This window comes from Mytilus californianus, unplaced genomic scaffold (genome assembly GCF_021869535.1).
Source record: "Mytilus californianus isolate M0D057914Y unplaced genomic scaffold, xbMytCali1.0.p SCAF_12, whole genome shotgun sequence".
In the NCBI taxonomy this organism is placed as follows: domain Eukaryota; kingdom Metazoa; phylum Mollusca; class Bivalvia; order Mytilida; family Mytilidae; genus Mytilus; species Mytilus californianus.
The window spans coordinates 9,585,490-9,605,888 of record NW_026262604.1 but is presented as its reverse complement, the minus strand read 5'-3'; the positions used below and the strand labels follow the sequence as shown (position 1 = coordinate 9,605,888).

The following is a 20,399-nucleotide window of genomic DNA, read 5'->3' as shown; positions in this document are numbered from 1 at the left end:
TGTGTCGTACATGTACATTTCGCAATTTATTATTAACTTTAAAAAGGTCAGATAGAACGAGATCTTTTGTTTATAAGTATTTGATTTCCAGTTAAACATCTATCACAAACTTACGAAATAAGGATAAGTGTAATGATAGGGAATTAACACAGACCAAAATGTTATAGAATTGGAGCGGAGTTAAATATCCACCAAAATGCAAAATACTAAATGTTGCATCTTTTAATGCCATGAGTATTTGTTTAAAATACAAGTTATTGATTCTTATTCCACTATATGTAAATATTTGTAGCTATACAAACATTTCATTGGTCGAGACTATCCCACGTAATATTTAACAAAACATCTTATTCAATACCTGAGTTTCTAAGTGATTTGTAATCTTCTGTCACTATTACTTTTCTCTTTTCACGATCAGCACTCCATACTTTTACACAACTGTAATTTCAATCATAAAAATGGATAAGTCCGCTCGCTTCTTGTTGACATTTCATTTAGATTTGAATCAAATGTAAAAGTTAACCTAAGCAGAGACATGACCTAAGTAATTCTGGTCATCAGGACGATATTCGTTTATCAAATGATAGAACCCGGATGATAAATTGACCCATTTCGATTATGTGTAAAATAAAGCCCTGGTGAGTTTAGCTTGACTGTTAGCCAATTGGAATCCAAGATCATGACTTTGAGGTAATTATAACTTAAAACACTTAACCGTGATATAAATTGGCGAGGAGCACTTTTATTTTTTATTAAAAAAAATATTCTTTCAATCTGGAAAATCAAACAAAGTGCTACGTGGTAAAATCTGGAGAGCAGATGACCTATGCTTCGGAAAAAAATGCGTAATTTATTGAAAATTTTTAACCGAATTGTAAATTTCTTACAAAATACATGTATGAGGGTCTGGATGGGGGCACTTCATTTCTGTATTCTGTAATTTTTTTGGGCAATTTTTCTGTATCATTTATACTTTTGGTCCATTAGTCTCTATTCTTTATATTTTAGCACCTCATTATTCTGTTTTCTTTATTTCTTTTGGTCCATTTTTCTCTTTTTAATTTATATTTTTGCCAATTATTTTCTATTCTGTAAACCCTTATCCACATTCTCATGTATTAAAATTCATAAAATTAAAACATCACTTTGAATATAATCAGTGAACTTACAACAAAGATTTCAGTAATTCAGGATGTGCCTTAACTTCGCCGTCTATGTCCTTTCTGAAAGAAATATTGCTTATTATCAATTCTATATTCATGGCATTTTTTTATATTTTATTTGATCTCGGTATATCCAGTTCACGTGATCCAGCTAAATGGCAACAGATAGCAAATTTATTAACAGCCTTTATGTGAAAATGGATATATTCCCACAATTCCGTTCTATTCTCTCGATTGTGAAATCACCGAATATGACTCATCTACGAATGAGCACCTACAATGAGAAACACGACGGGTGCAACAAGTGGAATAAGATCCACTTACCCGACCACAGCACACAAAATCTCAAATTTTCTGTGTATGGTTTTGTGAACTTGTTTGCCGTTTCGCCGTCTTTCCTTTTTATCCATTCCAACACCAGGACCTTTTTTCATATGGCCAGAACTCACCCGTACTTTCTTCTTGTCCATATGCAAACTGCCAGGAAGGTAATCAGTATCAAAATGGCACCGGTAACAATCAGGTAAACCTTCCAACTTGTATGAGTAGGCTTTACTGTAGGGAAAAAATATGTGAAGGAGAATCAAAATCATTTTGGAACAAGGAAAATATCTACTTGTTTTGAAGAAGCTTTCGAATTTGTTTAATTAGACTTAACCAGGCTTTAATTGTCTGCATAGGTCCTACAGTAAGTAAGTTATTTTACTCAATAACAGGTAATCATTTGTCAACCAATTCGAACAATTGGCCTTTTCAGAATCTAATGCTTTCTAGATAATATTTTCAAAAGCGTACACCAAAACGTTGTGATTGGTTTAAAATGTTCTATACAATGGTTATTGAAACAATGACGTAACATTATTTTCATTTTGGTGTACAAACAATTAGATCACCCATAGTCCTTAAGATTCTAAAAATGCGAATTACAACTCTTCATTCAAGTGCGCATTCTAATTCTATATAAGGTACTGGTGTACGTCAGATTTTAATCTGTGTGATCTTTTGCATCTGTAGTATCGGTATCCGGTGTATAGTTTGTGAACTGGTTTGAACGTTTTGCAAAAAAATAATGTTACTTTCAATAAAAAAATCAATACTTTATTGACCCTTTTAGTACTATGAAACGAGCGTTGTTCTCACATGCGTAACTCTCTGTATTGCTGATCCTGGTGTGGTCTCGATAAAAAAATAATTACGACTCTGGCTAAATTTCTCTGTTAACTACTAATCATTAACATGTTATTGTCCAAAATATAAATGAAGTGTTTGCACTGTGCCGTAAAGCTGCAGTCTGTAAATTTATATGCTCACCTTTGCAACTAGGAAAGTCTGCACTATACAGTTTCCTTTTTTTCAGACCGCCATCCACCGTGTTTACAGTAAAGTTTCTTCGGTCCTTTAAACTCATACTCAGGAAGTTTACAGGAAAGTTCAACCGTTGAGTTGATGGTCCTAATTGTAGTAGACACCTAAAGCCCCCAAAAAGTTAAGATTTTCATTAAACTATGATTTGTGTGTGTGTGTGTGTGTATTTTTTTTTTTTATTAATTCTTTAATTTAGTCTGAAAATGTTTAATAGTACTCTATTCAGTGTGTACTTCTCGACAAAATATGAGGCCTTTTTTTTATCTTGTACGCATCGCTCACTCGACAAAACCACTACAATGTGACTCATAGCTGTTAATTAACAGTAGCAATGTTCAGAAAACTGATAATCGGTACCTACACTGTGACATATTGAGATAGTCTTAGGTGTTGTCATATCATACCGATGTTGAACTGCATGACATGACAACACCCTTATTGGCTCTATATTGGTTGTCTCTCATCAACATATACATGTATATAACTAACTTTTCGTTTTATTGCACCTTGAATAGGGATTGATTTATTAATAGATTGTTGCTTGCTTAATGTTCAGTAGCAATTATTTCAGCCATATTCCAGGACGAGAACAAATTCACAATTAATACATTAGATAGGTTCAGAGAGGTTGGTCGACCGGAAGGAACAGCTGTAAAACTTGTATGTTGGATAGGGGCAGAAATTCAGCCTTACAACAGACCACCTACGGACTCCTCGAAGAGCTATTGCGAGGGTTCCTTCACATGCAGAGAGAGTGGCACTCTCTCTTCACGAGGCATTGGATTGATCGTCTCATTCCGACTGTGCGTGGATGAGTATTTATAACTCCAGCAAGCTAAATAGACAACACATTTAAGCACGTGTTATACTGCCAAAATTGACAGGTTTCTATATCCGGATTCCGGACAACCCTTGAGGTGCTTCAATAGGAAAAAAATCCTGCAACGGTGTCATTGTTAGTTAACATTAATCAATTCAGTATGTCATTGGGATTTTGTTCCTATTCTACAGCAAATTTAAATATATCACTGATTAGGGACGAGGGTGTCTTGTACTTTCGTCCTCATGTGCCTGTTGTCCATAGCAGTTAGACTGATGTTTTAACCGAACTCTATTTCATGTTGAACACCTCTAAGCAATTATAGATATAAGACCACGATGACGAGAGAACGAGCACACAAGCTCGTCCCAATTCTAAACTAGATTAAATAGAAACTCGTTTAAGTCTTATCATGGGAGCGAGTAATTTAAGAGTAAATTCAACTGTTTGTAGTTCTGAAATGAATTTACGTTGTGATATCCTGTAGTCGCTAACATTTACGTTCTTTGGTCTCTGGTTGGGTGTTGTCTCATTGGCAATCATACCCCATCTAATTATTTTATATTAGAATTTTTTTTATTAAAAGATAGACATTTCGTACTTACCTGGATGTTTTCGATAATCTCTATCAAGTTAACACATTGTTCCAAACATTTAGGAATTTCTAGACTCCAACTACCATTTTGAAAACAACGTGCTTGGTTTGTTCCTTGTAATAAGAAATCGTTTTGACACTTGAATGTGACATCATATATATCTTTTCCTACAACTTTGGCTTCGAGGTCCAAAGAATAGTTTTCTTTTGATTCAATATAAGTATTACCAATTGTTTTTCTTCTAACGATAAAGTGTTCACATGCTGAAATTGTGAAAGTTTAGTAATGCAGGTATAATATACCATTGAAAATTCAAAGATAGCAAAACAAATAAAATGACAGACATTCTCTAATTGTCAACAAATTGATCTCGTCAATTCCTATCACAAGAACGAGTTGCCAAAAGTACAATTGTTGCCTTCCTTTGCCTTTTATCAGAACGTTCACTTATATGCAGGTGAGTAGAATTCATATATTCAGATAGAAAAATTATGACAAACTGGGGACGGAAATTAAGTGGTCATTAAACAAATTTAATTACTAGTTAAGAGCAGAAAATCAATAATGAATCCGCCAAAATTTTAAATCTAGCAAGAATGGAAATATCTTTCTCAGTGGTTAATCATTTTAATTAAAATTAAAATTTCCAAAAGCAGAATACTCAAAGTTTTACTTATGAGTGAAACCGTAAAGGTAGTATCACTTGTCTGGTGGCAGGAATTGTTGACCCTCGGTTAGTTGTTTTTTTTTCTGGAAAGATAATGCCAATTTTTTCAAAATTTATCTGACATAAAGGCAAAGCCCATTTTTAAAAAATCATCCAACCTTTACTAAATTTTACAGTTAGACGCCGGCTTTATGAATGTGCTTTGAGGTTCCAATACCATTTTAGCTAATTTCTGACCACGTTACCAAATAATCTAAATTTTAAGTAAACAGAAAAGATTACGGTAGATGTTGTTGTTGGTATAAAAAAAGGGCCAAATCAGACCACCTTTCAGCTACGACAAGATACAGTTTACCAGTGACAAACCCACTTGAAAATAAACTGTAAACAGGGGGTCTGAGGGCTGCGCTGAACGATTATAGTAATATAAAATTATTTTTAAGCACATGCTTACAATGCTACACTGGAGCTACGCTACTGTTAACTGCCATAAATGAATTGACACTGTCATGATTAAGTATTAAACTTGGATTTAAAATTGAGACTATGGCACGTCAAACGTTTCAATATTAAAAAAATATATTGATTCATTAAAATAATTTATGTTCAAAACTTTCAAATATATATGAAATGTTTTTCTATTTATATTCAAAACTTGCAAATGAATCACAAGATGTAACAAAATGGACCTTTTTTATGAATTTAATACCAAACAGAAAACAATAAACTTGCGGTAAAGATGGTATACCGCAAACATGAGGTGCAAAAATTTGTACACCATATCCGGATTTCGACAATTAATGTCTCTTCAGTGATGTTAGGAATCGAAACGGTATTTGGAAGGCCATATAATTTATATATACTATTTGAATATACATTTTAAAGCTCGACTATTTCATTTACTACTTGGGATTGTACATCATTTTTTCATAATCCTATTGCAAATCCCAGTTTCTACAAACCGGATGTATAATGCAAATTGCACAAACCAATCGCAATATACATTTAAGCACTTAGTTTGCTTTATAATCTGGATGCATTTATTTTATCTATCACATCTTTATATTTTGTTTCCTGCATGGATGCCTTCATATTCTCAACTCGTTATTGAAGATGCCTGTACTCATGGTAGATGTTGTACAGATAAATTTAAAGTCCATTTTCCATGTGAAGTGAAACCCTATGGCATGCAACTTATAAGAAGGTTTCGTATATTTTTCTTCAGAGTTACACACCAGCTTCATTTGTACCTCTTATATAGAGACTTATTTTGGTCTCATAAAATATCTCAAATTTTAAGGTTTTCCTGATTTTACTTAAATCAATCCAAATATTTTACAGGGAAACTTGGTTTTGAAGAATATCTTAATTTCAGAAGTTTTATGAATACCCGAACATACTCTCAAAAGAACCAATTTATTTAAAAAGACATGTAGATATATAAAAAGAATACCAGGATTAACATGTTGTACGCCAGACGCGAGTTAAGTCTACAAAGAATTATCAGTGACGCTCGAATAAAAATACTTAAAAAGGCCAAATAAAGTACGAAGTTGAATAATCTATTCCTTGGGTAGAAAATCCTTGGTATTTTGAAAATTCAAAGTTTATAAAAGGACAGTGACTCAAAAAAGAAAAAAAAAAGACACAGCTAGAGGTCAGAATATCGTAAGCAATGATGACCGTGCTTGAAAGTCACATGGCAAGCTCTTATTGCAATGTCTTGAATTTAGATAAGAAAAGCGAACATTCGCAATCGCGAGTGAAATTAATATTTTTGCATGAACGTGGTATTTTTGCGCAAGAAATAGTAAATAGAAAGCATACGCACTGATACTCTGGATAAGAATACGCATTTACGTCATCACATATATTAATCTAATAGTTGAATTCGGATGTCAAACTACCTACCTCAAGTGTTTTGACTCCGGATTCATTGACATTTTATCCGGAATTTTTGTGAACGTAAACCGATAGTGTGCATGTGAACAGAGTGATGTATGATGTGAATGAATGAAGACAGGGGCGGATCCAGCCATTTATGAAAAGGGGGGTCCCAACCCAGGATAAAAGGGGGGGGGGGGGGGGTCCAACTATATGTCCCCATTCAAATGCAATGATCGTCAAAAAAAACCCGGACCCCCCCCCCCCCCCCCCCCCCCCTGGATCCGCCACTGACGTGTAGAATAGCTGACCAACACAATGAATACAATTTTCAAAACCTTACCATAGTACAAATATTTAGATGCTATAAAGTTGAACTAATAAAAGAAAAAAAGAAAAAAAAGTAATTAACATTATGATAGTAATTAAATTTTGTTATGATTATTGTAAAATATTAATTACGTTTTTTGTGAGATGCAAGGATTTAAAATCCTTGTGAATTGAAACACGCAAGTATTTTTTCATTGACGACCGTTTAAATTTTAGATATTTAGCTAACTTTGGGTACGCATCCCTGCTCATTGGTGCTCATACGTTACATATAATTTTCATAAATGTAATGACTGATCAAACCTGTGAGAAATAATGCACGTATACATTACAATTTTAATTATATTCTATAATTATTAGGGAATAAATTCAGTCTCAGTTTTACCTTAACAATGAATATTCTCTTAGTCTGGTAGTATCTATTAATGAAATTAGATATTTTTTTACAGAAAAATCCTTTTGTTTGATTATCTTTCTGCTTTCCGACCACTGTGTTTCCGACCTTAGATAAATATTTTCAACAGAAATATCGTTTTCTTAATTTTTTTTATTCTTTCAGACATTTTCTTATGCTATGATTGAAATACTTAATTCAAATAATAAACGTTCAGAAATAATCAGTTTATTCTGGGTCATTGTAAATCAATAAACTATTCCCAGGTTTATTAAACACAACACACACAACGCGTAGAAGGACCGTCTCAAAGCATGAATTATAATTGCGTTATCATTATACTTGATATTTAATAAACATTCACATTATTAAAAACATATATGTTTTGTCAAAAGGGCAAATAGGTTCTAACAAATAAATGATTTTTAGAATGCAACCTAGTCTTTATTGTTTTACTTTCAAATCTACAAATGAACCGTTTGTCAGATTGTTGAAATATACAATGTCACGTTGTAGCCTATCCATAAAGGGACCGTATCAAAGACATAAATAACTACTTATATAAATGATGGAAAATTGTCGAGACGTTCCGAGAATCGTGATTCCGAGGATATCGATTGGCCCATAGACACTTCCATAACTCGCCAATATATAAGCGTGAACCACCCCTCAGGGGGTTCACGCAAAAAATAAAAAATTATGTTCAAAACTTTCAAATATACATGCAATATTTTTATATATATATTCAATAATATTGCATTCTGGGTATTATTTGTAATAACGGATTTCATTGGTTGTTGCAATTTAACGAATGCGGCACAACTCGGCCCGAAGATAACTCGGACAGAGTCAAATTGGACCGACTAATAAGTCAACTCGGACCGTCTATAATGACAACTCAGACAAAGTATTAAAAGAGGACTTGAACTATATGAATGATTATAAATCATTTAAAGTTGAATTTAACATCTTTTTGTACATAACAATATCATTTGCATGTTTCTGAATTTGCAAAATATAATAGAAACATATTGTATAATGTGAATTTTAGTTTGTTTCAGATCTATTCTAAACGTACATTCTTCTGGTACAGCAATGCCGAAGCAGGCAGACAGAATCAATAAGATTGTAGCTTTCCTGAGTACCATTAAGATTGCCATGCTATGTTTCTGTAGTAGTTTTCTGGTACAAAAACTGGTTCTGAAATTTGAAGCATAAAACGTATTGTATATTATCAGTTCTGATATTATAGATAAGAATATTTGGTATGATTTCCAATAAGACAACACTCCATCAGATACCAAATGACGTAGAAGTAAGCAATTATATGTCTGTAATTATATATATATATATAGGTCACCGTACGCCCTTCGACACGATTAAAACCAATACCACCGTGTAATAATATGTCAAGTTCTAGTTTGGTAGGGGGCCAAGTTGGTAATCCTTGATTGAATTGAATTAAGAAAAGCATAAGACAGAAAACTCAATCTCACGAACCGTAATAAAGGATCTTAGGTACTGCTGCTAGTTCTGTAATTTGAAACATAAACAGTGCTGTGTATACTTGTAAAACTAGTTTGGCTAGAGGGTCACGATGGTACTCCATGATTTAACTTAGAAAACATACGAAAGAAAACTCAATACCAGAAACCGTATTAAAGAATCTTGGGCGCTGCTGAGCATCCGAAGGCTACCAATGGGTCTTCAATGCAGCGAGAAACTCAGCCGGCCCCTAAACAAAAATGTATACTTGTACATATTTGTACAATGTAATTGCTAGTTATGTACGTAAGAGGGTCACGATGGTGCTCCATGATTTAACTTAGAAAACATACGAAAGAAAATTCAATCTTAGATCTGTAATTGAACCCATGTGCTCAGATACGGTAGACTGTTTTATGTGTCAGCTATTAAGTTAGTGAGAAGTGAGGTCTAAAATATTCAATGATTATATTAAGAAAATATAAGAAAGAAAAATCAACCCCACATCAGGCATGGGGCGAATTACATTGCAATGTAATGCATTATATTACAATAACTTTGACAAAACCATGCATTAAATTACAATTACAATTACAGGCTTTTATCAAAGTAATGCATTAAATTACAAATACTTTTGCAAAGTAATGCATTGAATTACACATTACATTTTGTAAATTTGTTTATTAAGTGAAAAGAAAAATTAAACATTTCGAAAAGCAACATGAAGTCACAAAAGATTCTAGCATATTTATCAACTGTATTGAATTTAGTCAGACTTGTACACGGCCGTCACTCGGCTAACCGAGAGATTGGTCGGTTAATCTATATTAAGTATGCGGCTATATCGGCGGTTGGTCTGTTAATTGGGTTGGCTAAAGTCTGTTAATCAGGTGTTATCGAGAAAATACTTGCAAGTTCAGTATGTTTCATTGTATAACTTTTTAAATATATTTTTTATTATAAAAATTATTCATGTCTGACAAAACGATTCAATGTACTGAATCCAGTGGTGTAATTATTTTTTTTCTAGCTTCGATAAACAATCAATAAAATGAAAAGGCGGGTTACTCATCAATAAATTTATACACATTTTACACACACAAAATGTACACAAAATGACAACTTGGCTGAATTTACTTGCATGCAATATTTTGAAAATCGAAAAAAGACAGGCATTATGTTTGTTAACCATATTAATATCATTGTGTGAAAAATCTACACGAAAATCTGTATTTTGGTGATATTAATCAATTTTTATTAAAAACCTGGTCTGTTAATGGGTCGGATGTATAAAACCCGGTCTGTTATTTGGTCTGTTAAGAGTTATGAATGGCAATGAAAATATAATTTGATTGCTTTATGGGGAGTTATCGGATCAAATGGCTAGGCTCAAGACGAGTGGCTAAAATATACGGAAACAACACATGAACAATGAAACATAAATTTAGGCAATGGAAATTGGAAATTGATAAAAATGGTTTCAAAAAGTGTAATATTAAAGTAATATTAATTTCATTCAAGAATGGTCGCATATATCATGTGAATTCTGTTTCGTTGTTATGAATGACACCAATTTGTCATCTACATTGGTAACCAGTATATACATCATTTTTATAGTTCGTTCTTATGTTGTACTGTTATACCACTGTCCCAGGTTAGGGGAGGGTTGGGATCCCGCTAACATGTTTAACCCCGCCACATTATGTATGTATGTGCCTGTCCCAAGTCAGGAGCCTGTAAATCAGTGGTTGTCGTTTGTTTACGTGTTACATATTTGTTTTTCGTTCATTTTTTTATATATAAATAAGTCCGTTAGTTTTCTCGTTTGAATTGTTTTACATTGTCATTTCGGGGCCTTTTATAGCTGACTATGCGGTATGGGCTTTGCTCATTGTTGAAGGCCGTACGGTGACCTATAGTTGCTAATTTCTGTGTCATTTTGGTCTCTTGTGGAGAGTTGTCTCATTGGCAACCATACCACATCTGTTTTTTTTATATCAGAGATAAACGTCGTAATGTAACTAAACATCAGTAAGTAAAATATATCGGGATGCTAAAATATAAAGAATAGAGAAAGAATAATGAGAAAAATAAATAAAATGTAGAGAAAAGTGACATAACAATTTAAAGAATACAGAAATAAACAACACCCCCAATCCGGACCCTCATGGTATACACGAGAATCTGGATGGAGACGCAGAATATAGAATAATAGATAAGGACAGTAGAGAGTGATGCATTGCTAAAAAAGAGAGAAAAATAACAATTGTTTAAGAATACAGACATGAAACACCCCTTTTTACTATTTAGACCCTCCAAGATGATTGTTAAAACAATTTTTGCATTTATTCCACATCTCCTTATTTTTAAATTAATAGTATAGACAACGATATCTAGATAGATGCTTTGCAATTTTTTTTACTGTATATCACTTTATGTTATTTGAGACTGGAGTCCGATAAACATTGGCCTCCTGTCAACCGCTGAATCTGATAGCTCAGTAAATAATGTAAAGTGCAAACAAAACAAAATTTCAGGGGGAGGGGGTGGTTGAAACAGTAACGGATTGCGATGTACTCAAATTGGTGACAAATGCTAGAATTTTACAAGCGCACAACTGCAGTTCTCCTCTGCACTTATGTAGAAAGGAACTAAACGGAATAAAATGAAAATTAAAACTTAAGATAATCAAATGTAGCTGCATTCGCTTCTTTCCATTTACTTCTTTAGAATGTTTTGTAAACAACATATGATTAAGTGATAGAACAAAAGAACCAATTGGATGATGCTGACGAATTAGGGTTTAACGTCCAGTGGCAAATATCGTTTCCATATGAGAACGACAACACGTTATATGTACCAGGTGTTGTATAAGACAGACACTTTCAGTCGGATTTTTGAACGTGCTTCTTTGAACAGACACAAAAATCAAGGCTGATTGAAAACGTTAATAATAAATTCATGCATATTCCAGCGGCCAATCCATATCACGCTATGTTGCAGTGACACACCTTTCAATAAAATGGAAAGAAAGTCAAAATAAAAATGCTCTTACTACAAGGATACTGTTGCACCGTATTGTCATTTTTTTTTTTACTCAAGTACATCTCATTCTCAACTTTCTTTTTTAATGGGAAATTATAATGGTAGCAAAACTATTGTCGTGGCTAAATAACTCTTAACTGACACAATTTTAATTGTCCAACCCATTAACAGACTTTATTCCCCTAATAGTCACTAAAACGTGGTATTACTCACGTTATATTACAATAATGAAATATTTACTAATGTCAATTTATTTTTTAGAACCAAAGTACTATTTTGTGTCCTTCAAATGATATCTAAAATTGTTTGTTTCGCCTTTTATTAAAACAATTGCTATGCGTATAAGCATAAATACCACATACTTGCGCGACGCCTTTTAGTTTTATTGAAGTTTGCGCAGACTATGAAATGTTTTTACAGGTGGAAAATGTTCTATGATAGATATCATTTTGTCAGACACTTTTCTTTTTTTTATTTGGTTCCTTAAATATGCCAAAAATCTGTATATTTAACAGAGTTGAACATTTAAATTGTGCGTTTTACTCTTAACAGACGTATAACCGACCCGATTAACAGACCAACCGCCTATATAGCCGCATACTCAATATAGATTAACCGACCAATCTCTCGGTTAGCCGAATGTCGGCCGTGTTGTAGGAAGTCTATTCAATACGACTATTACATTTTAACATCATAATGGTTTTGAAAGATTTCATGCACATTATGGGTTTCGAAAAGTTTCAAATGATATTTCTGACTATCCACAAAACATATCAAAGACGATAGCTCTTTTATCTTTGGTTTTAATGTTTCAAGATATACATCTCTCATTTTCACTTAAAAGAAATTACAGAGATGAAGTTTGATACTTATTTTAACCTGAATTAAACTTTACTTTTTAAAATATACCAAAAAGTCATTCCATGTTTTTTTTATTATTTCAATCAAAATATTTACTCAGAATTTCTTTCCTAATTATATTATAAACAACGAGCTTATGATCTATGACCAAGTGTCAAAATGGTGAAAAGATTAATTGTAAAACAAACTAATTAGTGTTTCAATTATCTGCTATTTAATCATGACAAGGTATTCATTGATCTTTTGACAACAATGGAACACTTTTAAAGTAATGCTTTTCAAATATATGTCACTCGTTTTTAAGGAAAATGCATGAAATGAAATGAAATATCAAAAAGAACTATATCTGATATATAGTGTTGTGTTATTCCATCAAGTGATTTATGTGAAGTGTGAAAAATAAATAGAAAATATAAAAATAATATTCAAATGATTATTTTCTTAGTTAATCAAGAAATCTTAATTTCTGTTTTTGTTAATTCTCCAATAATCTGTTTAAGATATATATTATTTGAAAAAGTAATGCATGCACAACATTTTGCTAAAGTAATGCATAACATTACAATTACATGTAATGCAAAAAATGCTGCATTACACATTACATGCAATTCCTTGGAAAAATGTAATTCATTACCATGCATTACAATTACAAATTTGCATTACCCAATGCCTGCCTCACATACGGTTATAAAAGATGTTAGTTGCTGCTGCTACTTGTTCTGTAATTTGAAGCAAACAAATGCAGGGTTGCACATATTTGTTATAGTTAGTTTTGTAGGTACTACATGATTAAACTTCATAAGAAATAAAACTACATGTTCAAAGCTTTGATTTTTCTACCCTATATACCACTTTGCCTCATCTTATTAAGAAAAAAATCACACACCTAATTAAATGGACATTTAAAAAGTCAGAATGCGAATATTTATGTTCAAACTCTTTTATGTCATTTTTTAGTAACAACAAACAAAAGGACTATGTCAATTGGTCCTGCTTTGATACGATAACTGCCCTTGAATTTTTACTAGATGACATTTTTGTTCGCTATGGAGATTCCGTATATCGACAAGATATCGGAATTCCAATGGGGACTAACTGTGCACCACTTATTGCGGACCTGTTTCTTTGTTGTTATGAGTTACAATTTATGACTAAAAACCAGCAAATACCCATCGAAACAACATTTGATACAAAAATAACACTATTAGATATTTGGATGATATATTGGCTCTCAATAATGACGATTTATCCTGCTGAACTGACTTTGAATAAAGCTAATACTAACAAAAAACACTGCTCTTTCCTGGATATCTATATCTTTAACGGGAAGCTTAATACCAAAATTTATGATAAAAGAGATGATTTTTAATTTCCTATTGTTAATTATCCATTTTAGATGGTGACGTTCCCTTGTCACCATCTTATAGTGTTTATATATCTCAACGTGTTCGATTCGCTCATGTATGTAATAACGTATTTGATATTAACGAAAGAAATCTCTGTATTACTGAAAAATTATTACACAAGGGTTTTCGATATCACAAACTAGTCAAAACATTTACTAAATTTTATCATCGGTACAAACACATCATTCGTAAATATAAATAAACATGCAGACATCTTATAAAACTCAATCTTTGATCTGTAATTGAACCCATGTGCTCAGATACGGTAGACTGTTTTATGTGTCAGCTATTAAGTAAGTGAGAAGTGAGGTCCAAAATATTCAATGATTATATTAAGAAAATATAAGAAAGAAAACTCAACCCCACATTCGATCTATGAGTTTGACTGTCCCTCTGGTATCTTTCGTCCCTCTGGTATCTTTCGCCCCTCTTTTATACGTTCAGGTATATCACAAACAATATTTTATGGTAATATTCTATACAAAGCACAAACATGTCAGCACTCACCTCAGAAGCTAACCAAACCTTTAAACAGTCTTATTCAGAAGGGATATAGTTACCATGCTATTGTCAGGTCATTAAAGATGGCATATTTTGGTATTAATATTGATTCACTCATAGGGTCTTTGCATCGGAAATAAACACATCTATTCTAAAACCAGTTGTTGGCATGATACGGGTTATTTTCTTCTCATATATTTTATGATGGTATGATACCACTAACGGGAAGGATTGTGCTTGATTTTCATATGATGAAGACATAATCTTTCAATCAGTTTAATTGAGGTCTGGAGCTGGCATGTCAGTAACTGCTAGCAGTCCTTTGTTAATTTGTGTATTATTGGCATTTTGCTTAGTTTTTTGCTCTTTGGTCGGGTTGTTGTCTCTTTGACACATTCCCCATTTCCATTCTCAATTTTATTCAAAGAACTGTAATTGAACTTTGGTGTTCAGGTACAGTAAACTGATCTTTATGGACTATCTTTTCATTGAGAAGTGAGGTCCAAAATATTTTGAGCTTACCTTTTATTGTAATTTGTAAGCCGGATTAAACTTCCGGTTATAGATAAATTATTATCAAAAGTTTATAAAGATTAGAACAAACAATGTGGAATGATAACACGTATGCACTGTTTAAATGCTTGACAAATTAGTTTTACTTTATTATTTGCTGAAGACATTATCAGTAATAAATAGTTGCATGGAAAGAATGACAGGGGACAGCTATCTTCACATATGCAGCCATTGTGTTGACAGTGGCGTTAAACACCAAAAATCAGTCAATCATCTTCACATATGCTGCGTAACAAACTTAAATAATAATAATAAAATACCTATTATTCAAATTAAATGACTCTAGTTAATTTTAAAGGCAATGTTGTAGTGATTTTACAATCTTTAAAGAGCAGTAGTTGTAAAACCGATTTCTAAACTCGCACTTGAGCATAGCCGATGGCCTGGATTTTTTCCTCGGTGGGTGGAAGGTCTTCATTTTTTTTCTTTGTTTTTATGCCATTATTTTCTTGAAAAATAACAGTTATACGGATTTATTTTTTTCTAAACTCCTTCATATATTGAGCTGATTTTTAGTATGTGAGTCAGCTATGAAGAAATGGTTCTTTTTTATAAAATTATTAGATTCTTGAATTTTTTTTAGAAAATAACTCTCGGCTGAAGGGACTTGAAAAAAATTGTGTTTAAACTGTAACTTACATTAACTGGTATATGGCCTTTGAAGTTTCTAAAATGTTTAGTTTTGGTATCATTTCTAAATGCAAAATGTTCTACTTCATTCTTGAAACGTCGTACAAGTCAGATACAAAACAAAGGTAACAAAAAAACAGGCCGGAGACAACCTGCCGTATAGTTTTCTGCACTTGTAGTCAGGTCAAGGTCCTCGGCTATAGCCTCGGATCTTGACCGGACTAATCGTGCAGAAAAAAACTATCCGGCAATGCTTGTTACTGGCCTGTTTCTTTGTTACCTTTGTATTGTATCTAATACTTACATGTATAAAAACAAATGGAGAATTCGTCTATTTTGATTGTAGTGGGACAGACGGCATATAACGAGAATTGCTTTGGGCCATCATGTTCAGCGAAAGATGGTGGACTTGTCGAAGGTGTGTGATGATATATATTAGCTTATATGAGGGTCTGGATGGGGCTTTCAGAATAGATTGAAATAGTGGGCAAAACTTGCAGAATAAAGAATAGGAAGTATATAGAAGTTGCTGTGATGGTCGCGATCATCAAAGCAAAATCGAGAAACGCTGCTGTCATAAGATCGCTATATATATTTGCCTCTCTGGCTTTTCCAAGTTTTCCTTTCGTCAGTTTTATCAAATATAACACATCTTTTTTTTTATCAACAATACAACATTTTTACTGAGGGTATGAATACCCTTTACCGTCAGGCGTCAAACGGTCATTTTCGGCTACCGTTAGCGTCAAGTTGGTTAACATTTTACCGTGATTCGTCAACATATCCTTATCGTGATTCGTCAGAGGTCTCAAATAATTATCTTTACCGTTATTTTTGGGAAAAAATTAACGTGATTCGTCAAAATCTGTCGATTTTTTTATCGTCTTGAAGAAAGTCTTCATTTTATTGTCATGCACCAAAAATTACCGTTAACGTCATTTGGCAAGATTTTTTACCGTTTTTCGTCATGAAGTTACCCCCATTACCACCCTCTTTACTCTGCTATGTTGTTGTGGTGGTGTATAACTGAGGGACGGAGTACTTAGATATATTTCTTTCTTTCTGTTACAGGAACACTTGAAAATGATCTCATCATGGGTAGATTCCGGAAGTGACGTAGCAAAACAAAATCAGGAGCAAGAACAATTATTATTGGGAATAAAAGTTTGAAGTGATGAATACCTGAATTTTATTGGTAAACAATTTACTATTCAAAATAACAAACGTTCATGACACAGATGCAAATTTCGTGCACCCTATGTTGATTTCGAAAAAGGAGTGGTCTAATTGATCCCAAATATGTGATCACTTCAATATTGGGAGAATAATCTTGAATAAAACCAATCGGCGTGGGTTTTTTTTATGTTTTTTTTTTTGCAACCAGTTAGTTTTGAAGTTCGTGTATTAACTTTCCACTTTGCTTTTTATATTTATTTTTATTGACACTAATAAATGTTTTAACATTTTACTGTATACGGCAGCTTTCTTAATTGTTGAGTATACACCACATCTCTGTTCGTTCATTTTTATTATCATTTCGTGCTCTCCGAATGTTATATGTTACCCCGTTTGGCTCTGCTGGTTGTATAAATATGCAACAACGTCGGACCCATCCCTTGACTTCTACCGATAGATAACCTCTTGCCAAAGAGGGTTTTTCGTTTGGCTGTGTGGGAGCCACATCTGCACTGTGTATCATCGCCACCGGAAATTGGGTACTAACGAAGCGGAGAGAAATGGAAAAAAAAAGTAAACAAGGTAAGAATTCATTCAATTTAAAGCATTTCTACTGATTTGACGAGGGTACCGCTTAAGAAATGATTTTCTGATATATAATTCTTTAAATTATTAGGCCGATAAGTACAAAATTAAGACAAGATTTTGTGTTATACTCAAGAACTTGCCACTTAGTACCTGAAAATTTCGATGTCGATCGTCCTCTTTCGCCCCATTGGCAAGATATTCAACTGTTTTTCATTATTTTTCCAGACACTTTTTTTAGATTATTATAGTTTGGCATCATATTTACTGAAATTTGTTGTCAAAATGAACGTTTTTAAAGAATATAGACCATAAAAAATAAAGTCTAGGGTACGGCAACTTGCTCATGTTGACAAATTTACTGTATGGCAACTTGTTTTCAACTGTATGGCAACTTGCTAATTTCAAAATATTTATTTGCCGTCTTTTTAAAGAAAATAAAGTATTAGGTTCAAATATCTAATTATGCATTTGATAAAAATACAATTCGCTTGACACCATTTAAGATGTATACACAATATTAATATTAAGGCTTGAACACAGTCCTATTACATCTTTTACATACCTGATGTATACAATATGAATACGGCATATACAAAAGCTGGCAAATGTTGTAACTTTCGGAAAGGCATGTCACTGTTTTACTGACCTGTTGTTCTGCCCTGACGTAGCGTTAAATGTTACCCATGTCCGTCCGACCCGTCTCTCCCGTCCGTCCAGAAAGTCCCAATAATTGGTTTCCGTTCTCTAACTTTAGTATGCCTTAACCAAATGTTTTAAAACTTACACGAAATGCTTATCACCACAAAACACTGATCAAGTTATAAATTGGGTAGCGTCACTGTTACCGTTCTTATCCCTTTTATAAATGAAAAAAAGCTATTTAAAGCTGTCGTTTCTGTTCTCAAACTTTAGATTGCCTCAACCAAATGTTTTAAACATACAACATTATTCAGCGCATATAAGTGATGAACATTTCGGGGATGGTTTGTGGGTGGAGGGAAGGAAGGAGGTAATGGCAGGAGAATTTTTCCGCATTGAATATTTAGAGCCATTAAGTGAATGAATTCTCTTTCAACTTTCAGATAAAATGAAATATAAATGAATTATCATTCTCTGCAAAAAAAAATAAATGTTGTATTGCTACACCACGGCACCATCATAAGGGAGGTTTGAGTGCTCACAAACATGTTTAAGCCCGCCTCAATTTATATGTGTCCGTCCCTGGTCAGGAACATGTAATATAGCGGCTGTCGTAAGTTGCTGCCTGACATATTTGTTTATGATTTTGTCATAAATCAGGCAATTTTGATACGGTATGGGTTTTGTTCATTGTGAAGTGTATAGTAACCAATAGTTGGTCAAATCTATTTCATTTGGACTTTGTTTGAAAGTCCTCTCAGTGAAAACCATTCCACGTCTCCTTTTTCATTTAATGTTATTGTCTTATTTGTAAAAGGCAGATACAGCCAATATATTAGAATAAAGAACATTAATTTTCAAAAAAAAACTTCATCTCTATATAGTAAGAAATGAACAAGCTCGGTGGCTAACACTGTTTAAATTTAAAAAAAAATATTAACCTTAGATTAATCATTTTTGGAAAGAATGAAAGAAGAATCCGATACAAGGGATACAAATCCGGCTATTTCTACGGCATAAACTATTTATATAAACTTTCTACTTGAGAATAAAGATGACCTTGCATGAAGTTTTTTTTGGTTGTCATCTTAATATTATATACTTATTATTTACAATTCACAAAAGCTAGCATCTTCGACTTGTAAGTTTAAAGAATTATAATGTAATAACATCTAATAAGGACAGTTTGAAATATTTTTGAATCCTGATGGTGCATACTCATAAATTCTTTTGGAAAAATCCACGTAAATTTAAATGTTGATTTGATAGCATTCATTTATTTATTTGCCCTCGTAAACAGTTTTGTTAAAATACCGAAATCGGTAAATTCTTATCGTGAACGAATAAGTCGGGTACACCTTTTTACATTCAGGCGTGCTTAAGTTGCACTTTTTTCTTCTTATTAAGAAAAATGATTTTAATTTTAGCATCTATCTAAAGATTAGATTATTTACACACACACACAAAAATAGGGCTTACTGTTGGTTTTGAAACTCTATGAATTCACATTTATATTCAACCAAACAGATAGGCCGAGATCCATACCTTTATAAGTTTCAAAACAGAGAAGGTGTGTTTGAAAACAAATAATCACGTACTGCTATATCTTTTAAGGCAAATGCAAGTCTTACTTGTATTAATTATATAATTTTAATTGGCACAATATCACATTAAAATTTACTGAGAAATATTATACATAGTAATCATGAAAATGTACTACGGACGAATACACTCCTTTTCACTACCCCTCCATCTACTCATTTAAGTTTAGGCCAAACAGCCTTAGCAACAGTCTTTTATTATTTTTTCCCTGTAAATAAAAAGATTGATTGAATTTACTTAAACTAAAAAAAAAAATACAATCTTATTTTCAATAAGAAACAAGAAAATTAATTCGAAAACACAATTCATGATTTATTTCTCCTAATTTTCAATGAAAACAAAGTATTTTCTTCACTTTTCTTTCAACAAATTACTCATTTCAGAAATTTAAAAAATAAACAATAAACAATGTTGAAGACCGTACCTTGACCTATAATGGTTTACTTTTATAAATTGTGACTTGGATGGAGAGTTGTCTCATTGGCACTCATACCACAGTACATCTTCCTATATCTATTTAACCCAGCACATTCTTTATGTGTCTGTCCGAAGCCACGAGTCTGTAGTTTGGTGGTTGTCGTTGGTTCATCTCTATCATATTTGTTATTTTTCGTTAATTGTTTTGTTATGACTTAGGCCGTTAGTTTTCTTGTTGAATCCTTCCACAATGTTCA

General features: G+C 32.8%; 1 protein-coding gene across 1 annotated transcript in view; it reads left to right on the top strand.

Moving 5' to 3' along the window:
* LOC127721337 (uncharacterized) overlaps positions 1-16,899 on the top strand; it is a 35,543-nt gene extending 18,644 nt beyond the window's left edge. Inside the window, exons 5-6 of the mRNA XM_052228092.1 lie at positions 16,067-16,138; positions 16,792-16,899. Coding sequence (XP_052084052.1) covers positions 16,067-16,138; positions 16,792-16,835 — 116 coding nt within the window. The 3' untranslated portion in view covers positions 16,836-16,899. The remainder of the gene's footprint in view (positions 1-16,066; positions 16,139-16,791) is intronic.
* Positions 16,900-20,399: the final 3,500 nt, after the last annotated feature.